Consider the following 16,494-nt stretch of genomic DNA (forward strand, 5'->3'; position numbering starts at 1 on the left):
TAATATTTGGCAATGGTGTTATTTTGCATTATAGGCCTCAAATCATGTCAGATAGAAAACACACAATTCAGGAATAATTGGACCAATTTCTTTGTTCAATTTTACTTGTTGGCACTTATAGTGACAACCACTTCAAATACTATTCTACCTAGCAATGACATGAACATCCTACTCCCTGTCCCTGAACATTGGCACACTACAAAACCTCCCTTTTTGTAAATTATTTTGATAGGTCCAAAAAGTTTCATCTTAACATTCATTCTCAAGTTTTGGTAAAACACTGTACAAACTATATTTCAACAATAACACTGACAGTGTCTAAAACTCAGTTTACTATTCATTAGCAGTGACCTCATGTACCCTCACGGGGCTATTTTTTAAGTATGTCTTTGACCAATGTTTCTCTCATTTCATTGTAAGTTTGATTTATGGACCACAGGCTGAGCATAATTTGCTTAATTCTGACTATAATCTGTTATATGATTTTCAGTCATTTGACTTTCTCAATCAGTCATATGGTTACACTGATTGAACGAGACTCCAGTCAGTCCAATACATCACCAAAACAAATCACATTGGCAAGATTATCTTCAAAGTCATTTACTTTGAATGACCAGGATCAGTGCTAATTTACTCCAAACAAATTTAGCTTCCTTTAAATTCCATCTAGGCTAGGTTCAATAAAACTATTATGTCAACTTTATTCTTGCTTCACTTTGGTTCTTTCATGTATTTACCTTTATTTTGTGTGACAGATGGTTCCTGTTGTATTTTTTTTTTTTAAAGATTCCTTAATGCTGGTTGTTTAGTGTTACTAGTCAATACCAGTAAGTGGGAATTTGGTTTCAATTAGAACAAATAAACTATTTAACTAATAGTTTTAAAAGTTTGTGTTAACCTCTTCTGTATTGATATCCAGTGGTTCCACCTCCATAGGTTGCACATCCATTTCTTCCACATCCACTGACTCCACTACCACTGGCCCCTTCTCCACTGCTTCCACCTCCACTGGCCCCTTCTCCACTGCTTCCACCTCCACTGGCTCCACCTCCACTGGCTCCACCATCATTGCTTCCATCTTCCCTTCTTCCACTACCACAGCCTCCAGGTTTTCCACGTAAATTATTTCGCATGTACAGTAGCAATAGCATCTGCTGTAAATTTGGGTCAGATGTAATTCTTTGGATAGTCTGCAAAATCCCTTCCTTTTCTACTCCACAGTACTCAATAAAAGTCTGTGCCAGAATTGTGCCAGTGGTTGTTGAAATGAGGACTGAAATGACATCAGGTGTCATTTCAGGTGAAGCTATGGATAAAATGGTGATAAAGACATTAGATTACCTCCATAAAACAGTGATATGTGTCCTGGTAAAAAATTTCATGGATCATAACATATGTAATTATATTTACTACATGTACCACAAAGAGAAATTACCATAACTGGTAGGTTTGAAAGAAAACCATTATATATGAAGAATCCCATATGTTTTTTTCCATTTAAATTACTACCTAATTTTTTTTACTAGTAGGATTTATAATCCAAACTGCTACTGCTAATGATTTTAAGGAACAGAAAAAATTTAAAATAAACTTGCTTTTCATTGGGAGCTTTTTCATATAGCAGGGCGTTTGCAACTCGACTTTGGAGTTTGCACTTCATACTTCACACTTTATTATTTCACACTGTTTACAGAAAAAATAATTTAACATAACATAATTTACAATAATATAGAAAAAATACAAACAGAAGTTGACTTGAAGAAAGAATATTTAATCGTGTACAGTGACCAAAGTAGCCAATGAGCTTTCGAGTTGGTCACTGTCATGTGTAGATATGAGTTGGGGTTGGCCACATGTTAAATATAATTTAAATTAACAGTGATTAACACATAACTTCTCCCTTTAATATCCATACATTGTCCAGCAAGCAGGTAATGAGAATACTCAAACTTATCAGGTAAAATTTGTTACCTTGATCATACTCCAAATTCTTGTAACTATAATTTACAAGGAACAATTGTAGCAGACAGAAGGGAGAATTAACAATAAGATCTTGGGAGTTAAAGGGTTAAGTAAATAATGCTCTTAGGGAGTTTACCCTTAAGTAAAAAAACAAATAAACATAATTAAGAAAAAAACAACTGAAATTATAAATCAATGAACACCCAACATCAATGTTGTCTCTTTTGAATCTTTGTTGTAAAGGAGTTAATTTCAAAACATTTTCCTGGTTGGTTAATAATTTAACAAACCTGGAATTTTACAAATGTAGCCAAGACTTGTCTTCTCTAGTATATTTGGTTCTAAATTGCCAAAGGTAGCTTTCACATTAATATCTGTTGACAGCTCAGGTTCAAAGGTGAAAATACAGGGGGCTCCTCCCTGCAGATGTGGAAAACAAATTCAGTGTTGACAAATTATTTTAACCTTATTCAAACCTGAACTTACACATCACAGACCAACTAAAAAAGACAGCTAATCAATTGCTGAAATTGAAATGCAATCTTAAATTTACCCTTTATTCTGAATGCTGATAATAAACTGACAGAATTGCATCAGGAAATAGTAAAAAATACATCACAAACTATTTTACATTGTCTTTTAAACTATGACACTAAAAAAACCTGGCAAATCTATAAGCATTAAAGGGTTAGGTCCGATACAGACACACAAGAAGTAATTACCATAAGAGACAATATTGAACTTCCTTTTTCATAGGTGTCTATAGATACAATGCATGTTTCTACAATAATATAAATCTACTTTGGAGATCAGTGCTACAACACAATTAAAGGAGAGCACCATTCTATTGGCATATAGAAGGTAATTCTTTACCTGCAAAGGACTCTCTGTAGGATTTATGAAAACCTTATGCTTGTATTGCTTCAAATACTGTTCTATGATTCCAACATCTATTAAATTTTGAGCTGGAAAGTCAATATCAGCCATTAAACTCAAAGAAAGCAGACATGTTTATCACTACACCAGGATTGTTTTTACTCTCTTATTTCAAAATAAAGCAAGCTTAGACTTGTAAGGTTGACCAAAAGGTGAATGTGAGCCCAAAAAATGTGTTTAAATTTAAACCTCTCCAGATTTTATTATTTCCAGAGGTTCGCATCTCTGCTAATGTGGGGTCAGCATCTTGGCTGATGAGAAGTTATTTAAGTTTAATCAAGCTTAATGCATTGAAAAGTGGATGTTGATAGAAGGGCTGAATAAGGATTGAAATCATATTTCCTTCAACACTAGTTTACACTGACATGACTTGTTTAACTTCTTTAAACTTACCTCCATAATTTGCCCCACCCTGTTGGGAAATTGATCCGCTGTGAATTTCACTCTCTAAAGAAGCTATCAGTTCAATGATCTGTATCCAAAAAATTAAAAATAATAGTAAGTTTGACATGGTTTCTTGGATGCAAAAGACTTTTTCTTATGTTTCTCATCTTCTCATTATTTATCCAACCATCTTGCTGCACTTAGACCAAATCTACTTGGCCTACCAGGTAGTTGCAGGCTCTCACAGTACATAATTTATGTCAATTACAACCAATGAGAGGCAAATAGGCAATATAAAGTGAAATAACACACCAAACGGTGGGCAGTAAGTCAAACAACATGGTGGCACACCTAAGTGGCTTACAGATAAATATGATAGGTCCTCAACCTGAAAAAATATTTCAGATTTTCCCAAAGCCCTAAGGCTATTTATTACAACCCATTAAACAGTTTCTACCGTTGGTGTTTTTGTGACCACAAAAAAATTGTTTGTCTATCAATCACTACATGCTTCTGCACAGTTTTCATAGGGAATTGTGGTAACAAGAGAATCAAACAAAATAACAGAAGTGACTATGCCATACATCTAAATAGATATTAGCTACAATGATCAAAATTAGGCTTACATTCTCATGATTCAAACTCCACTTCATTCATTTCTTATTCTACATATAATGTGTGGTTGACTTTGGTACAATAGTTTGTTTGAACTCTATGAGAAGCATACTTCTTGCATCTTAAATTTACCACACCTAAAAATTACAGCTGTTCATTATCCTTTATTTTGAAAGACTACAAACATGAGCTGAATAACTTGAACTTTAACATATTTTTTGTAAATGACTACCTGATCATCAGAAGCCCAGACAGTCACAGGTGTATACTGTTGACCACTTTGACTCCCTTCAGCAGTGAATGTCTCTGTTGAAGCCTGATTGTATGACTCCTGGATCTCTGTATCTTCACTAGTGATTTGTAAACATTTCATTTGAGATACAAGAGTGGAAGAATTTATCTGCTCTGGTAAATCACCTACACACAACACAAATAAAAGAATTGTATTAATTTATCTAACAATATCAACTTTTTTCCACAAAGAATTGAGTTTTCCTAAGTACACACATTACATTAACATTTAACCATTTACTTCCTGGTCTCAATGATCTCCCTATGAGGTAGAAATGTACTTTGTATGCATTCATGTGTTTGTGACAACTCAAATAGATTATCTACATTCGCTGCTGTTATCAACAGTGTTGACATACTTTTCAGTATTATGGTCTTCATCGACTACACTTATAAGATGATAAGAAGACTGATATTTTCAAGGAGCAGACAACACCTTGCTGTGTATATTGTCTGCTATGAGTTACCTAATAAATATTTTGATCACAGGCCAGCTAACACCTGCCAAAAAAATTTCTCAAGCACTGCTGAAGTAATTAAGAACCATCAATTTACATGTTAGAGAATTATAGGCATTAATTGATCATGAATAGACAGAGTTTTACTAATAAAGGTTACAAGGGAATCAACAAAAAAAACGTGCAGTGTCGCATAATATTTCCAACTCTTTACTCAGTGAGCCTAAGAACTTTTGATCGCTAGACTTCAGAATGTTTTTGTACTGCAGTGGGTAAGACACATAATAAGCAAGAGGCATGATAAGTGAGAGTTGGTTGACACTAAAATACTGGTAACATTATCAACCTGTTGGAGGGATTGGTTGGGGTGCTAGTGCCAATGTCATTGGAACCATTTCTGTTATCTGACTTGTGTTAGGACCCACTGGTGGAAGTGTAATATGCGCTTCTGACTGCTCTGAGTCTGTGGAGAAGGCACCAGAGTCTTGCACTTGCTCTCCCTAAAAACATTATGGAAAATTCATATGATCAGATACTGGATTACATTTCCTTCTATCCTAATCTTCTTTAATGAATTCCTTAGTATGACAATAGGTCAATTCAGGAACTTTGTTATTGATGTGAATGCTTACTTTTTGTTGAAATATTCTTATACATGTAAACTGCTATAAAATATTCTTATAAACAATGATCCCTTTGCCCTTGGTGAGACTACTGCACTGACTTTGTTTAACCTGTCCTAAGTTACAACTAGTGTAATTTACCATACTTGTATCTGAGCAAAATCAAGCTAATATAAGGTGGCTATGAATCACAAAAATTATGCACAGATTTATGTAACACTTTACAAGAACATATGAAATGTGGCAATTGTGAAGAACAGCTCCCTTCCATCAACCATCAGCTAACAAATAACAGGCCACTGCCAATTAAGACCAACAGGTTTTAACAATGAGGGCTATTGGAACAAAACTTTGAATATACTTTACTGATATGTATCTTATTCTCAAAAAAAAGAGCATGTCAAATCATACCACAATTCTTTGCAAACCTCTTTTTGGTATGTCATGTCCTAAAATGTAGACATGGGTATTCCTTTACATTCTCTAACACAATCTCAACCAATATAGGGAATTAAATACAGAGCAAAGTAACATACAGAAGTACAAAAGACTTTGCAACTTGTTGTACTGTCTAAGTGATACAAACCTCACAAAAGATATACAACACACTGTCACCCTTTATAATTCTGTTTACATCTTTTCCACTCCAGATACAGCGCTTTTCACCGAAGTCAAGTTTCACTTTCTCAGCTGACTTAGCACAATAAAATCTGCAAACCAAAGTAAGCTTTAGTAAAAACCTACTGACATCTAAGGATCTCACATCTCCATCTTTTAGGATCAGGGGAAATTCTCCTTCATGTTGTCTTTCAGCATTTGAGGTGATTTTCTTCCATTTTTTTCCATTTTTTTCTTAATTTAGCTCTCTAGAGCATTGTTATGTTGTAATGGTTATCTCCCAGTGCAGGTTATAAATAATTGAGACACTTTAAACCTCTATATGTCTCATAATTTATTATCACTACACCTTGTAGAGATTTTCCTGGTAAATCCACAAAACAGGTACATGAAAGTGTCAAATGTTGTGATCTACACAAGCTTCTAATATTGAGGTCCTTTTACAGTCATGACTTCAAAAAATTACCTTTCAGTGCCAGCAAGAATTGGGAAAGTCTCCTTCAGAATCTCTTTCATATCTTCTTCTGTTTTACTTAAGGTAAATGAGATTTCTTTACGCCGCATTTTATCTTTATTTATCTTTGCCAAAGTTATTGTAGTTGGCATAGGTACTTCATTTGATCCAGGCTTTCGAATGACGTCCTCTCCTGTTATAACCACTGCCCACTTTTTAATTGGATCATCAGCAGCTTTCCTCTTCCTTTTTTTAGGAGGATGTTCATCCTGGTTGGTGTCCATATCCTTTTAAAAAACAAAATTCAATTTTAAAAAAAAACTGTAACCTGGAGCATGTCTCAACCCAAACAATCCAGTCTGTCAAATCACATAAATCTGTATTCACAATTCTGGACCAAAGATTTCTTGTGATAATTGGTGAACCCTCCTGGCAAAGCGAGTCAGATTGCTATCCTGTGAGTTGGTATGAATAAAATATTTAATTTATTTTTCTCTAGGAAGATATCATATAGAATCACCCAGAGACTTCAGTGTTTTCTCAATGAAAAAGTAATTTAAAATCACTGGAGGCCATAAAGAGAAAAAGGCTGTTACAGCTTACAGAAGGGTCAGTAATTACAATAGCCTCCCTATGTACCAACATTCTCTGAATACACCTTAGCAACTTGAGTAACCTGCATAGCCATTTGTATAAAAACATTTAGCTATATTTTTCAACATCTCACCTAGGAAACTTACATACCAGTACCACTCAACTGAGCGGCATCTAAGACAGGCACAGTTTTCTAATATTTTGAGGTATTTTACAAATAAATATAAAAACTACATATAATTCACACAGGTTTTGAGTGGTCAACCTCCCATCCATGATCATTTCAACCTTTAATTATACCGTTCAAATCCGTTCCAAAAAATTTTTTCATCATCCTTTTTTACTGAATATGAACTGTAAATTAGCATGATGAAAATTTTCAGAATAAGTATTTTTTTTTTTTACATTTACATATATCATCTTGCAACATCTATAACAGACATATTCGCAAGCTCCTAACTAATAACTAAAGCACTACAACTAGGAAATATAAAAATAGGAAAAATATATATATATAAATAAATAAATCGAAAAAGGTAAACATTACACTGAAAAAATGTAGTCAGAGATGGTGGCTTTAAATTTTGCAGTTGAATCCAATGTTGCATTTCAACGTGTGCAGCACTGTAGCCACTGCGAAAACCTTAGAACAGAGCTCCCTTTTTCTTATGCAAGGAGCAGGACATTGGTTTACAACCATTGCACGGGGAAATGTTCTGTCCACCACGTCGACTGCTGGTGATGACCATACTTGTGGAGGGGAGATATGTTAAAATACACTCTCCTTTTGGATGTCGGTCGACTGAGTGCAGCCATGTTCCGAAAACGTCTGTATGATACAAAGCTGAGCTGCATCATTCTAGCTGCACACTCAGCTTTTCACCACGAATTTTATCTTTTCCAAGCAGAAGTTACCATTAAAACCCTCTCATAAGAATTTAAAATCCGTCGTTGGCGCACGCAGCCGTAACTCCATGCTCCGCAGAGATTGCACATGGCAGACAAACGCAAGTTATTTGCTGTATTAACTAGCTCACGTGATCAGTGCAAAAAGGGACAGATGCAATACGCGTAACCTCTAATAACCACACAAACACATAACAATTTAGCAAGATTATTGAGCCGTGATTAACCATTTTTGTAATCCGGAAGGCAACAATTAAGGCAAATTAACGAAAACTGGCAAATATATTCGATGCAAATCAAATATTGTCATATTTTCCTGAAAAACGAGAGACAGAAAGAAGACCCAACGAAGAGGAATAAGTTGACCATTTTAAAATACGTTTCGAACTCCAATTGCCTCTGCGTTATCCAAGAAATGATTGGTTTCCCTTTCTACTATCAGATAGCGTTTACCCAGCCTACCCATTCCATCGCGAACATAATTGATCGTGACAGTAGAAAACGAAGAATTTTGATTGTGATACTCTGTAACTGCAGCTTTAAAACTTCGCCCTATTTGTATTTGAATTGATCAAAATGACCTGGCTAAATCGTCACGCCGGACGTACAAATACAAGAGAATAAAGCGGTAAGTTTCTAAAAACAAAAAAAAAACATGACTTAAATATGGCTTAAAATACATAAGCTGTTAAATGCACAAATGTCTAGACATGTCTGCGAGGAAAATCGATAAGTACAGCCGTTAAAACGTTTGAAAAGGTTTCCGAAGCTACTCCATTTCGTTGCAAGTGAATCATTTACTACATCATTTCCTACTTGTCTGATGTACCGGGAAGTAAAAAAACAAAACCTTCCTATTTCTCACCTTAAGAGGCTGAGCTCAACTGGATCCACTCTATGACTTCAGATCGAGTACAACCCCCAAAATTGCCTTAAAAGCCCCTAAAAGCTGCTCACGTGGTCAGTCTAAAACATTGCATGACGTTTGTTATGACGGGATCAGCGGCGGATAACTGATCACTTGACTAAACTATGACAATAAGTGGACGATTTAACAGTACAGCGGCGATTTCACCACAGTTATAAACCTGCGTATTTCAATTTATCAAGACTAATAACTTGGTGTTTCACCATTTTGGCACTCCGAAAAAGCAACAATTTCACTTAAAACAACACAGAAGTTTTCCAATGAAAGACACCTATTTATGTATCTATATATATATATATATATCGCAATTGGTCACGCCATGTTATGTTTTGCAGAGAACAGTTTCTACGATCAAGCGAACACGAATCGATAGTTAAATTCAAAATAATGGGAAAACTTCAGACGTCTGTATTTTACCACGACATATCTACATCTGTCCTTTCCTCTTCAGAGAAGTCTCGAGGCGCAACATCCCACGGTAATATTTTGCCAGAGTTGCAGTTGTGCAATTTTTGCAACATGAACATTAACAAAATTGATTGCAGTACAGATAAAGTAGATGTACGAATCTTTAAAAAACGCTCTCGATCACTGAAGACCAGAAAGCCAACTACTATCAAAGTCACCATTGCCCTGTTTTTCGCGTCTAATAGCACTATATTTTAAGATCACACCCTAACTGAGAAAACATCCTGTTGCAAAGTCTCAAGTTCTTCTCACGGTGTTCTTCTCTGAAATAACGGCTGTACGCGTCTAATATTTGGTGTAGAAATCGCAATATGAATGGTCCAATTGAAACAGAAAGCCATAAGTATTTAAGGGAATTTCCACGGGGAAAAACTATTTTTTGTCTGTTTACGGTCTGAGCGAGTAAATCTATCGCCTAATCATTCCATAATCGTTTAAAATAAGCACATAAAGAGCTATGACTATTTCTCACCTGAAAGGGCTCTTGGAGCTTCAAACTCAGCCTACGCTGTGATGATAAAACTTCTTCAAGAACCTTTTTAATAGCGATCAAATAGAAAGTTGTTCACGTGGTCAGTTCAATTATTTGCGTGACTTGTCTTCTTGGCGTGACTGGCAGGGTTTCACTAGATCAACATGACAAAAAATGATCATAGAGTAAGCAATTTGATTCATCAAGGATTTAATGGCGGTTATTTAAATTAGGCAAGCTTACTGGTCACGTGATGAACTTATTTTCGCATGCGGCAGGCAACGACGTAAGGGCAATTTAACTCACTATAGAAACACTGGTAATTTTCATTCGGTACGTAGGAACTTTTATAAAAATTAATGGCATGCTTTGCAGAAATACGGTTTTTTAGATGGAATAAACACGAATCCAATTGCTCATTTTAGAATCTTATTCGTACCAAAGTCATTTCTGTGCTCTTAAAAATTTTATTTTCTGCCCTTTCTCTTGAACAAAGATTTCATGTCTACGATGATTTAAGAGTAATTTTTTCAAGCCTAGCCAATGTAACAAAATTAATGGCGACACTGACGTGCAAAATTTTTGTTAAGTTTAATGGACATTCAGTTTAACTTGGATCATTAAAGGCCAGAAAGTGAAAAATTAACAAAGCGTGTCAAATATTCCGCGTTTGTTACGAAAGTGCTTCTAGAACAATCTTCGACCAAATAAACCCCCTTTCTAAACATGTCCACAAGGAAAATTGATAAACACTTCCGTCAAAACTTTTGGATAGGTTCCAAAAGCTATTCTTGTTTGTGCGAAATCCATGCAAATAGATACATTACTAAATCATTTCACACTTGTTAGATTTACGAAGGACAAAAAAACCTTCCCATTTCTCACCTTATGAAACTGAGCTCAATTCCTATAACTTCCGATCGAGTTCAACCTAAACACATTGCTGTGTAATATATGCACCTCAAAAGCCCCCCAGAGCGTTCATTTTAAAGCTTCACGCATTGATGACAGCTAGGGTAAAGTCGTTCACGTGGTCAGTCTCTCGTGTGACTTTATATTGTTTGCGTGACTAGTGGCTGTCAACAAAAGCAGATTCACATCGCGCTCACGAATATTCACATGGCCTCTACAAATAATTCAACACAGACAGTTTTTCATAGTTATTCCTCTTTTGGAACTCAAAGTTCTAATGATTACGATTTGATCACAATCACGTACATAAGGGACGAATCGTTTTCTTAACGAAGCAGCGCAATTGTAATTTCCCGCACTAATGAAATAGCATATTTTACCCTGAATTCACAGGTTTTAAAATAAGTCCACACTCTTTGGACAATCAGTCAGAGAGTTTTCTCTACTTTGGAGTTAAAACCGCACAAATATGGTCTACGTTCACAAATGATTATATTATAGATTTATAAATTATAATTATAATCTATAACACCTTTAAGACCTTTTATGGTCATCTAAGCTGAGTTAGATAAATTAAGTCAAAAGTCAGAGGTCTACCCAGAACCCCGTTCAGTTTGTCCATCTGAAAGCAAATATATTAGATGCAAGTATGTGCGTAAATATTAGTCAAATAATCTCATTCTTTCCCAAAAAACGGGAGGTAGAACAAAGACCCAACGAAGAGGAATTAGTTCACAATTTTAAAATTCGTTTTGTACTCCAATTGCTCTGCGTTATCCAAGAAATGTTTGGTTTCCTTTTCTGTTTAACCATGAACTGAAGCCTACGATCACATAGTGTTTTCCCAGCCTAATCATTCCAACGCGAACATAATTGATCGTAAAAATAACAAACGTAGAATTTAAGAACCTAACAAAAACTCAGACTAAATTTTGACCATTGGGGAGCTGTCAGTCACGAATGAACAAGGCATCACACGGTCTTTGATTGTGATACTCTGAAGTTACAGCTTTAAAATTTCACAATACTTGTGTTTGAAACTGACCAAAATGACCTGGCTAAATTGTCACGCCGAGCTTACAAGTAAAATGGAATATAGAGGGGTGAGTTTCTAAAGTAACAAATACAAGAGTCGAATCAAGCCTAAAATTAAAAAATTAAAATAAAAAACTCTATCAAATGCACTAAATGTCTAAACGTGTCTGCGAGGAAAATCGATAAGTACAGCTGTCATTGTGACGTTTGGAAAGGTTTCCAAAGATACTCCATTTTGTGTATAATCCTTGCAAGTGAATCCTTCACTAAATCATTTCATACTTGTTTGATATACTGGTAATTAAAAAGACAAAACCTCACTATTTCTCAACTTAAGAGGCTGAGCTCAACTGGATGCATTCTATGACTTCAGATTGAGTTCAACCCCCAAAACATGCCTCAAAAGCCCCTAAAAGTTGCTCACGTGGTCAGTCTTAAACATTGCGTGACGTTTGTTATGACGGATCAGCGGCGGATTACGAATGATCACATGACTAAACTATAACAACAGGTGGACGATTTACAACGGCGATTTCACTATAGTTATTAACCTGTGTGTTTCAATTTATCAAGACTAATAGCTTGGTGTTCACCATTTTCCCAATCCAAAAGAGCAACAATTTCACTCAAAATAACACAGACGTTGTTCAATAAAAGACAACTACATACATAGCAATTGGTCACATCATGTTATGTTTACAGAGAACAGTTCTATGATCAAGCGAACGCGAATCAATTGTTAAATTCAAAGCCATCGTAAAACTTCAATCGTCTGTATATTACCACGATATCTATATCTGTCCTTTCCTCTTCAAAGAAGTCTTGAGGCGTAATATCCTTCGGTAGTATTTTACCAGAGTTGCCGTTGTGCAATTTTCGTACCATGAACAAAACTGATTGCAGTACAGATAAACTGGATGTATGAATCTTTAAAAAACGCTCTCGATCGCTGAAGACCAGAAGGCCAACTACTATCAAAGTAACCATTGCCTTGTTTTTCGCGTCTAATGTACTTCAAGATCACACCCTAACTGAGAAAACAGCCTGTTGCAATCAAAGTCTATATTTCTTTTCACGGTGTTCATCTCTGAAATTACGGCTGTAAGCGTCGATTATTTTGTGTAGAAATCTCAATATGAATGATCCAACTCAATAAATGCACTGAACTTACATACGCAATAGTCGCCGAATTCTGCCATACAACATGCACAAATATGATGCACGATATTTCGATCAAAACTTCCGCCATAAACATTTGAGGGAATTTGTCTGTTTACGGTCTGAGCGAGTAAATCAATCGCTTAATCATTTCATAATCGTTTGAAATAAGTACATGAAGGACTATGATACTGTTTCTCACCTCAAAAGGCTCTTGGAGCTCCAAACTCAGCCTACGCACTGATGATTAAACTTCTTCGAATAATCTTTTATTAAAGAAAGTTGTTCACGTGGTCAGTTCAATCATTTGCGTGACTTGTGTTCTTGGCGTGACTGGCAGGGTTTCGCGAGATCAATATGACAAAGAATGACCATAGAGTAAGCTGTGAATCCGCTCAGACGATTTGATTCATCAAGGATTTGATGGCGATTACTTAAATCAACCAAGCTTACCGGTCATGTGATTAACTTATATTCGCAATCTGGCAGGCAACGACACGAGTACGCAGGAACGTTTATAGAAACTAATGGTAGGCTTTGCTGAAATACAGATTCCTAGATGGAGCGAACACGAACCCAGTAGTTCATTTTAGAATCTTTTTCGTACCAAAGTAATTTCTGTGCTCTTAAAGCATACATTTTCTGCCCTTTCTCTTAAACGAAGACTTGATGCCAATGACGATTTAATTGTGATTTTCCAAGCCTAGCCAATGTAACAAAATAAATGGCGACACTGACAAGCAAAATGTTTGTTAAGTTTAACAAACATACTGTTTAACTAGGATCACTAAAGAATTAACAAAGCGTGTCGAATATTCCGCGTTTGTTACGAAAGTGCTTACAGAACAATCTTCGACCAAATCAATCCCTTCTCAAGACATTTCTGCGAGGAAAATCGAAAAAACTTCCGTCAAAACTTTGAAAAGGTTCCAAAAGCTATTCTTGTTTGTGCGAAATCCATGCAAGTAGATGCATTACTAGATCATTTCACACTCGTTGGATCTACGAAGGACAAAAACCTTCCCATTTCTCACCTTATGAAACTGAGCTCAATTCCTATGACTTATGATCGAGTTCAACCTAAACACATTGCTGTGTAATATGTGCACCTCAAAAACCCCCCAGAACGTTCAATTTAAAGCTTTACGCACCGATGAAAGTCGTTCACTTGGTCAGTCTTTCGCGTGACTTTATATTGTCTGCGTGACTTTATATTGTTTGCGTGACTAGTGGTTGACATTCACCATGCGCTCACGAATGATTACATGACCTGTGCAAATAATTCAACAATAATTCAGACAATTTTTCATAGTTATTCCCCTTTTGGAACTTAAAGTTCTAATGATTATGATTTCATCACAATCGCGTACACAAGGGACGAATCGTTTTCTTAACGAAGCAGCGTAATTGTAATTTTCCGCACAAATGAAATAACATATTTTACCCTGAATTCCCAGGGTTTAAAATAAGTCCACACTCTTTGGACAGTCAGTCAGACAGTTTTCGCACAATATGGTATACGTTCACAAATAATTTGCTTGCTCCTTTCTGAAACTCACTAACTGCTTTTATTAAGAAATCTTTATGCTTAATTGTTCTACTAATTGTTGAATAACTTAACCTTATAAATACCTTTTTTTTCTCGTGTTACTGTATTCCTTATTTTTTTTTCAGGTAGGGAGGGGGGGGGGGGTCGTCTACCCTGTTTAGTTTGTCCAACCGAGAAGATTAGACACCATTACAACTCATTTTATTTCATTCAAATAAACTGAGTTCTTATATACTACTCACAGCTCTAACAATAACGCACAAACTTGCAACCTTACCTGAAATGTTAATTTGATTTAGCATGTCATTCGTAGCTTTACATTCTAAACTAACATAACTGATGATACTTAAATTACTAACGCATCCTCTCTCTTCTTGCAAATGGAAAAACTTTTTCTAAATTGTTTGACAAAAAATACCCAACAGTGCCCAAATCACTTTCAACCCAATAAATGCACTACTATTTTTGTTGCATTGCTAATATTTCACGACATATGATGTTAATAAAGAAACTGAAAATACCAAGAGCACTGATGGAAAAAAAAGTTAAAAACTAACAATACATCCGCGATTAATAATATACTATCTGCAGAAATAACGGCTTCAACACTTGCGCTAAAACACTGAAATTTTCTTTGTTTCATTTTGCTGTCAGTTCCTCGTAAAATTACTTGGTAAAATTACTAGGTAAAACACGTAAAGCATAATTCTAAAAGACAGTAAAAATATAACTAAAACGATGTCTAAAAAAATGAATAAAACAAATACTTGTGGAGGTGAGATATGTAGAATACATTCTCTTTTTGAACGTCGGTCGATTGAGCGTGGCAATGTTCCGCAAACGTCTTTAAGATGTGAACCTGAGCTGTATCATTCTAGATGCGCACTCAGCTTTTCATCAGCAATTTTATCTTTTCCAAGCGGCAGTTACCATTAAAATTCTCAAAAACTACGATACATATGAATTTAAAACCTGCGCTTGGCGCATAAAGCCGTGACACCGCTTCTTCTGGTTGTACACAGCACACAGATCTCAAGCCCATTTGCTATGACAAAATTGCTCACGTGTTCAGTGCTATAAGGACATATGTCAAATCTACGTGACCTCTGCTAGCAGAGGATTTGATAACAACACAAACATATAATAATTTAGCAAGATTACTGGACCGTGATTAACCATTTTTATAATCCGGAAGGCAACAACCACGGCAATTTAAACAAAACTGGCAAATATATTAAATGCAAGTATGTGTGTAAAAATTAATAAAATAATCTCACACTTTCCCAAAAAACGAGAGGCAGAACGAAGACTCAGAGAAGAGGTTTTAATGGACAATTTTAAAATTCGTTTCGAACTCCAATTGCCTCCGTGTTGTCGACGAAATTTTTCGGTTTCCCGTTCTTTTTAACTATGAATTGAAGCAAAAGATCACAGTGTTTTCCCAGATCGCGAACATAACAATAACAAACGGAGAATTTAAGAACCTAACAAAAACCCAGACTAAATTTTGATCACTATGGAGCCGTCACTCACGAATAAACAAAGCATCACACAGTCTTTTATTGTGATATTCTGTAATTACAGCTTTATTACTTCGCAATATTTGTGCTGACCAAAATGACCTGGCTAAATCGTTACGCCGAGCGTACAAATACAAAAGAATAGAGGGGGTGCGTTTCTAGAGTAACAAATACAAGAGTCGAATCAGGCCTAAATAAAATAAAAAAAACTTTATCAAATGCACTAAATGTCTAAATGTGTCTGCGAGGATCACAGTAATGTTTGAAAAGGTTTCAAAACGTACTCCATTTTGTGTGTAATCCTTGCAAGTGAAACCTTCACTAAATCATTTCCTATTTATTTTATACACCGGCAAGTAAAAAGACAGAACCTTCCTATTTCTCATCTTAAGAGGCTGAGCTCAACTGGATCCACTCTATGTCTTCAGATCGAGTTCAACCCCCCAAAAATGCCTCAAAAGCCCCAAAAAGCTGCTCACGTGTTCAGTCTAAAACATTGCGTGACGTTTGTTATGACGGGATCAGCGGCGGATTACGAATGATCACATGAGTAAGCTATAACAAAATGCGGACGATTTAACAACGGCGATTTCACCACAGTTATTTACCTG

At 35.7% G+C, this 16,494-nt stretch overlaps 2 protein-coding genes across 2 annotated transcripts in view; both read right to left on the reverse strand.

Annotated features, from left to right (window-relative positions):
• LOC149041092 (uncharacterized) overlaps positions 1 to 8,808 on the reverse strand; it is a 111,725-nt gene extending 102,917 nt beyond the window's left edge. The window contains exons 1-9 of the mRNA XM_089214604.1: positions 8,707 to 8,808; positions 6,354 to 6,628; positions 5,856 to 5,979; positions 4,993 to 5,146; positions 4,130 to 4,314; positions 3,292 to 3,370; positions 2,836 to 2,927; positions 2,253 to 2,382; positions 899 to 1,306 (exon numbers count right to left, since the gene is read on the reverse strand). Of these exons, the coding sequence (XP_089070730.1) occupies positions 899 to 1,306; positions 2,253 to 2,382; positions 2,836 to 2,927; positions 3,292 to 3,370; positions 4,130 to 4,314; positions 4,993 to 5,146; positions 5,856 to 5,979; positions 6,354 to 6,625 (1,444 nt within the window). The 5' untranslated portion in view covers positions 6,626 to 6,628; positions 8,707 to 8,808. The remainder of the gene's footprint in view (positions 1 to 898; positions 1,307 to 2,252; positions 2,383 to 2,835; positions 2,928 to 3,291; positions 3,371 to 4,129; positions 4,315 to 4,992; positions 5,147 to 5,855; positions 5,980 to 6,353; positions 6,629 to 8,706) is intronic.
• The window catches only part of LOC149041090 (uncharacterized), a 166,395-nt gene that overhangs the window by 116,565 nt on the left and 33,336 nt on the right, over positions 1 to 16,494 (reverse strand). The gene's annotated exons all lie outside the window — the stretch shown is intronic.

This window comes from Pocillopora damicornis, chromosome 8, assembly GCF_964200805.1.
Source record: "Pocillopora damicornis chromosome 8, jaPocDami1.2, whole genome shotgun sequence".
NCBI classification, from domain to species: Eukaryota; Metazoa; Cnidaria; class Anthozoa; order Scleractinia; family Pocilloporidae; genus Pocillopora; species Pocillopora damicornis.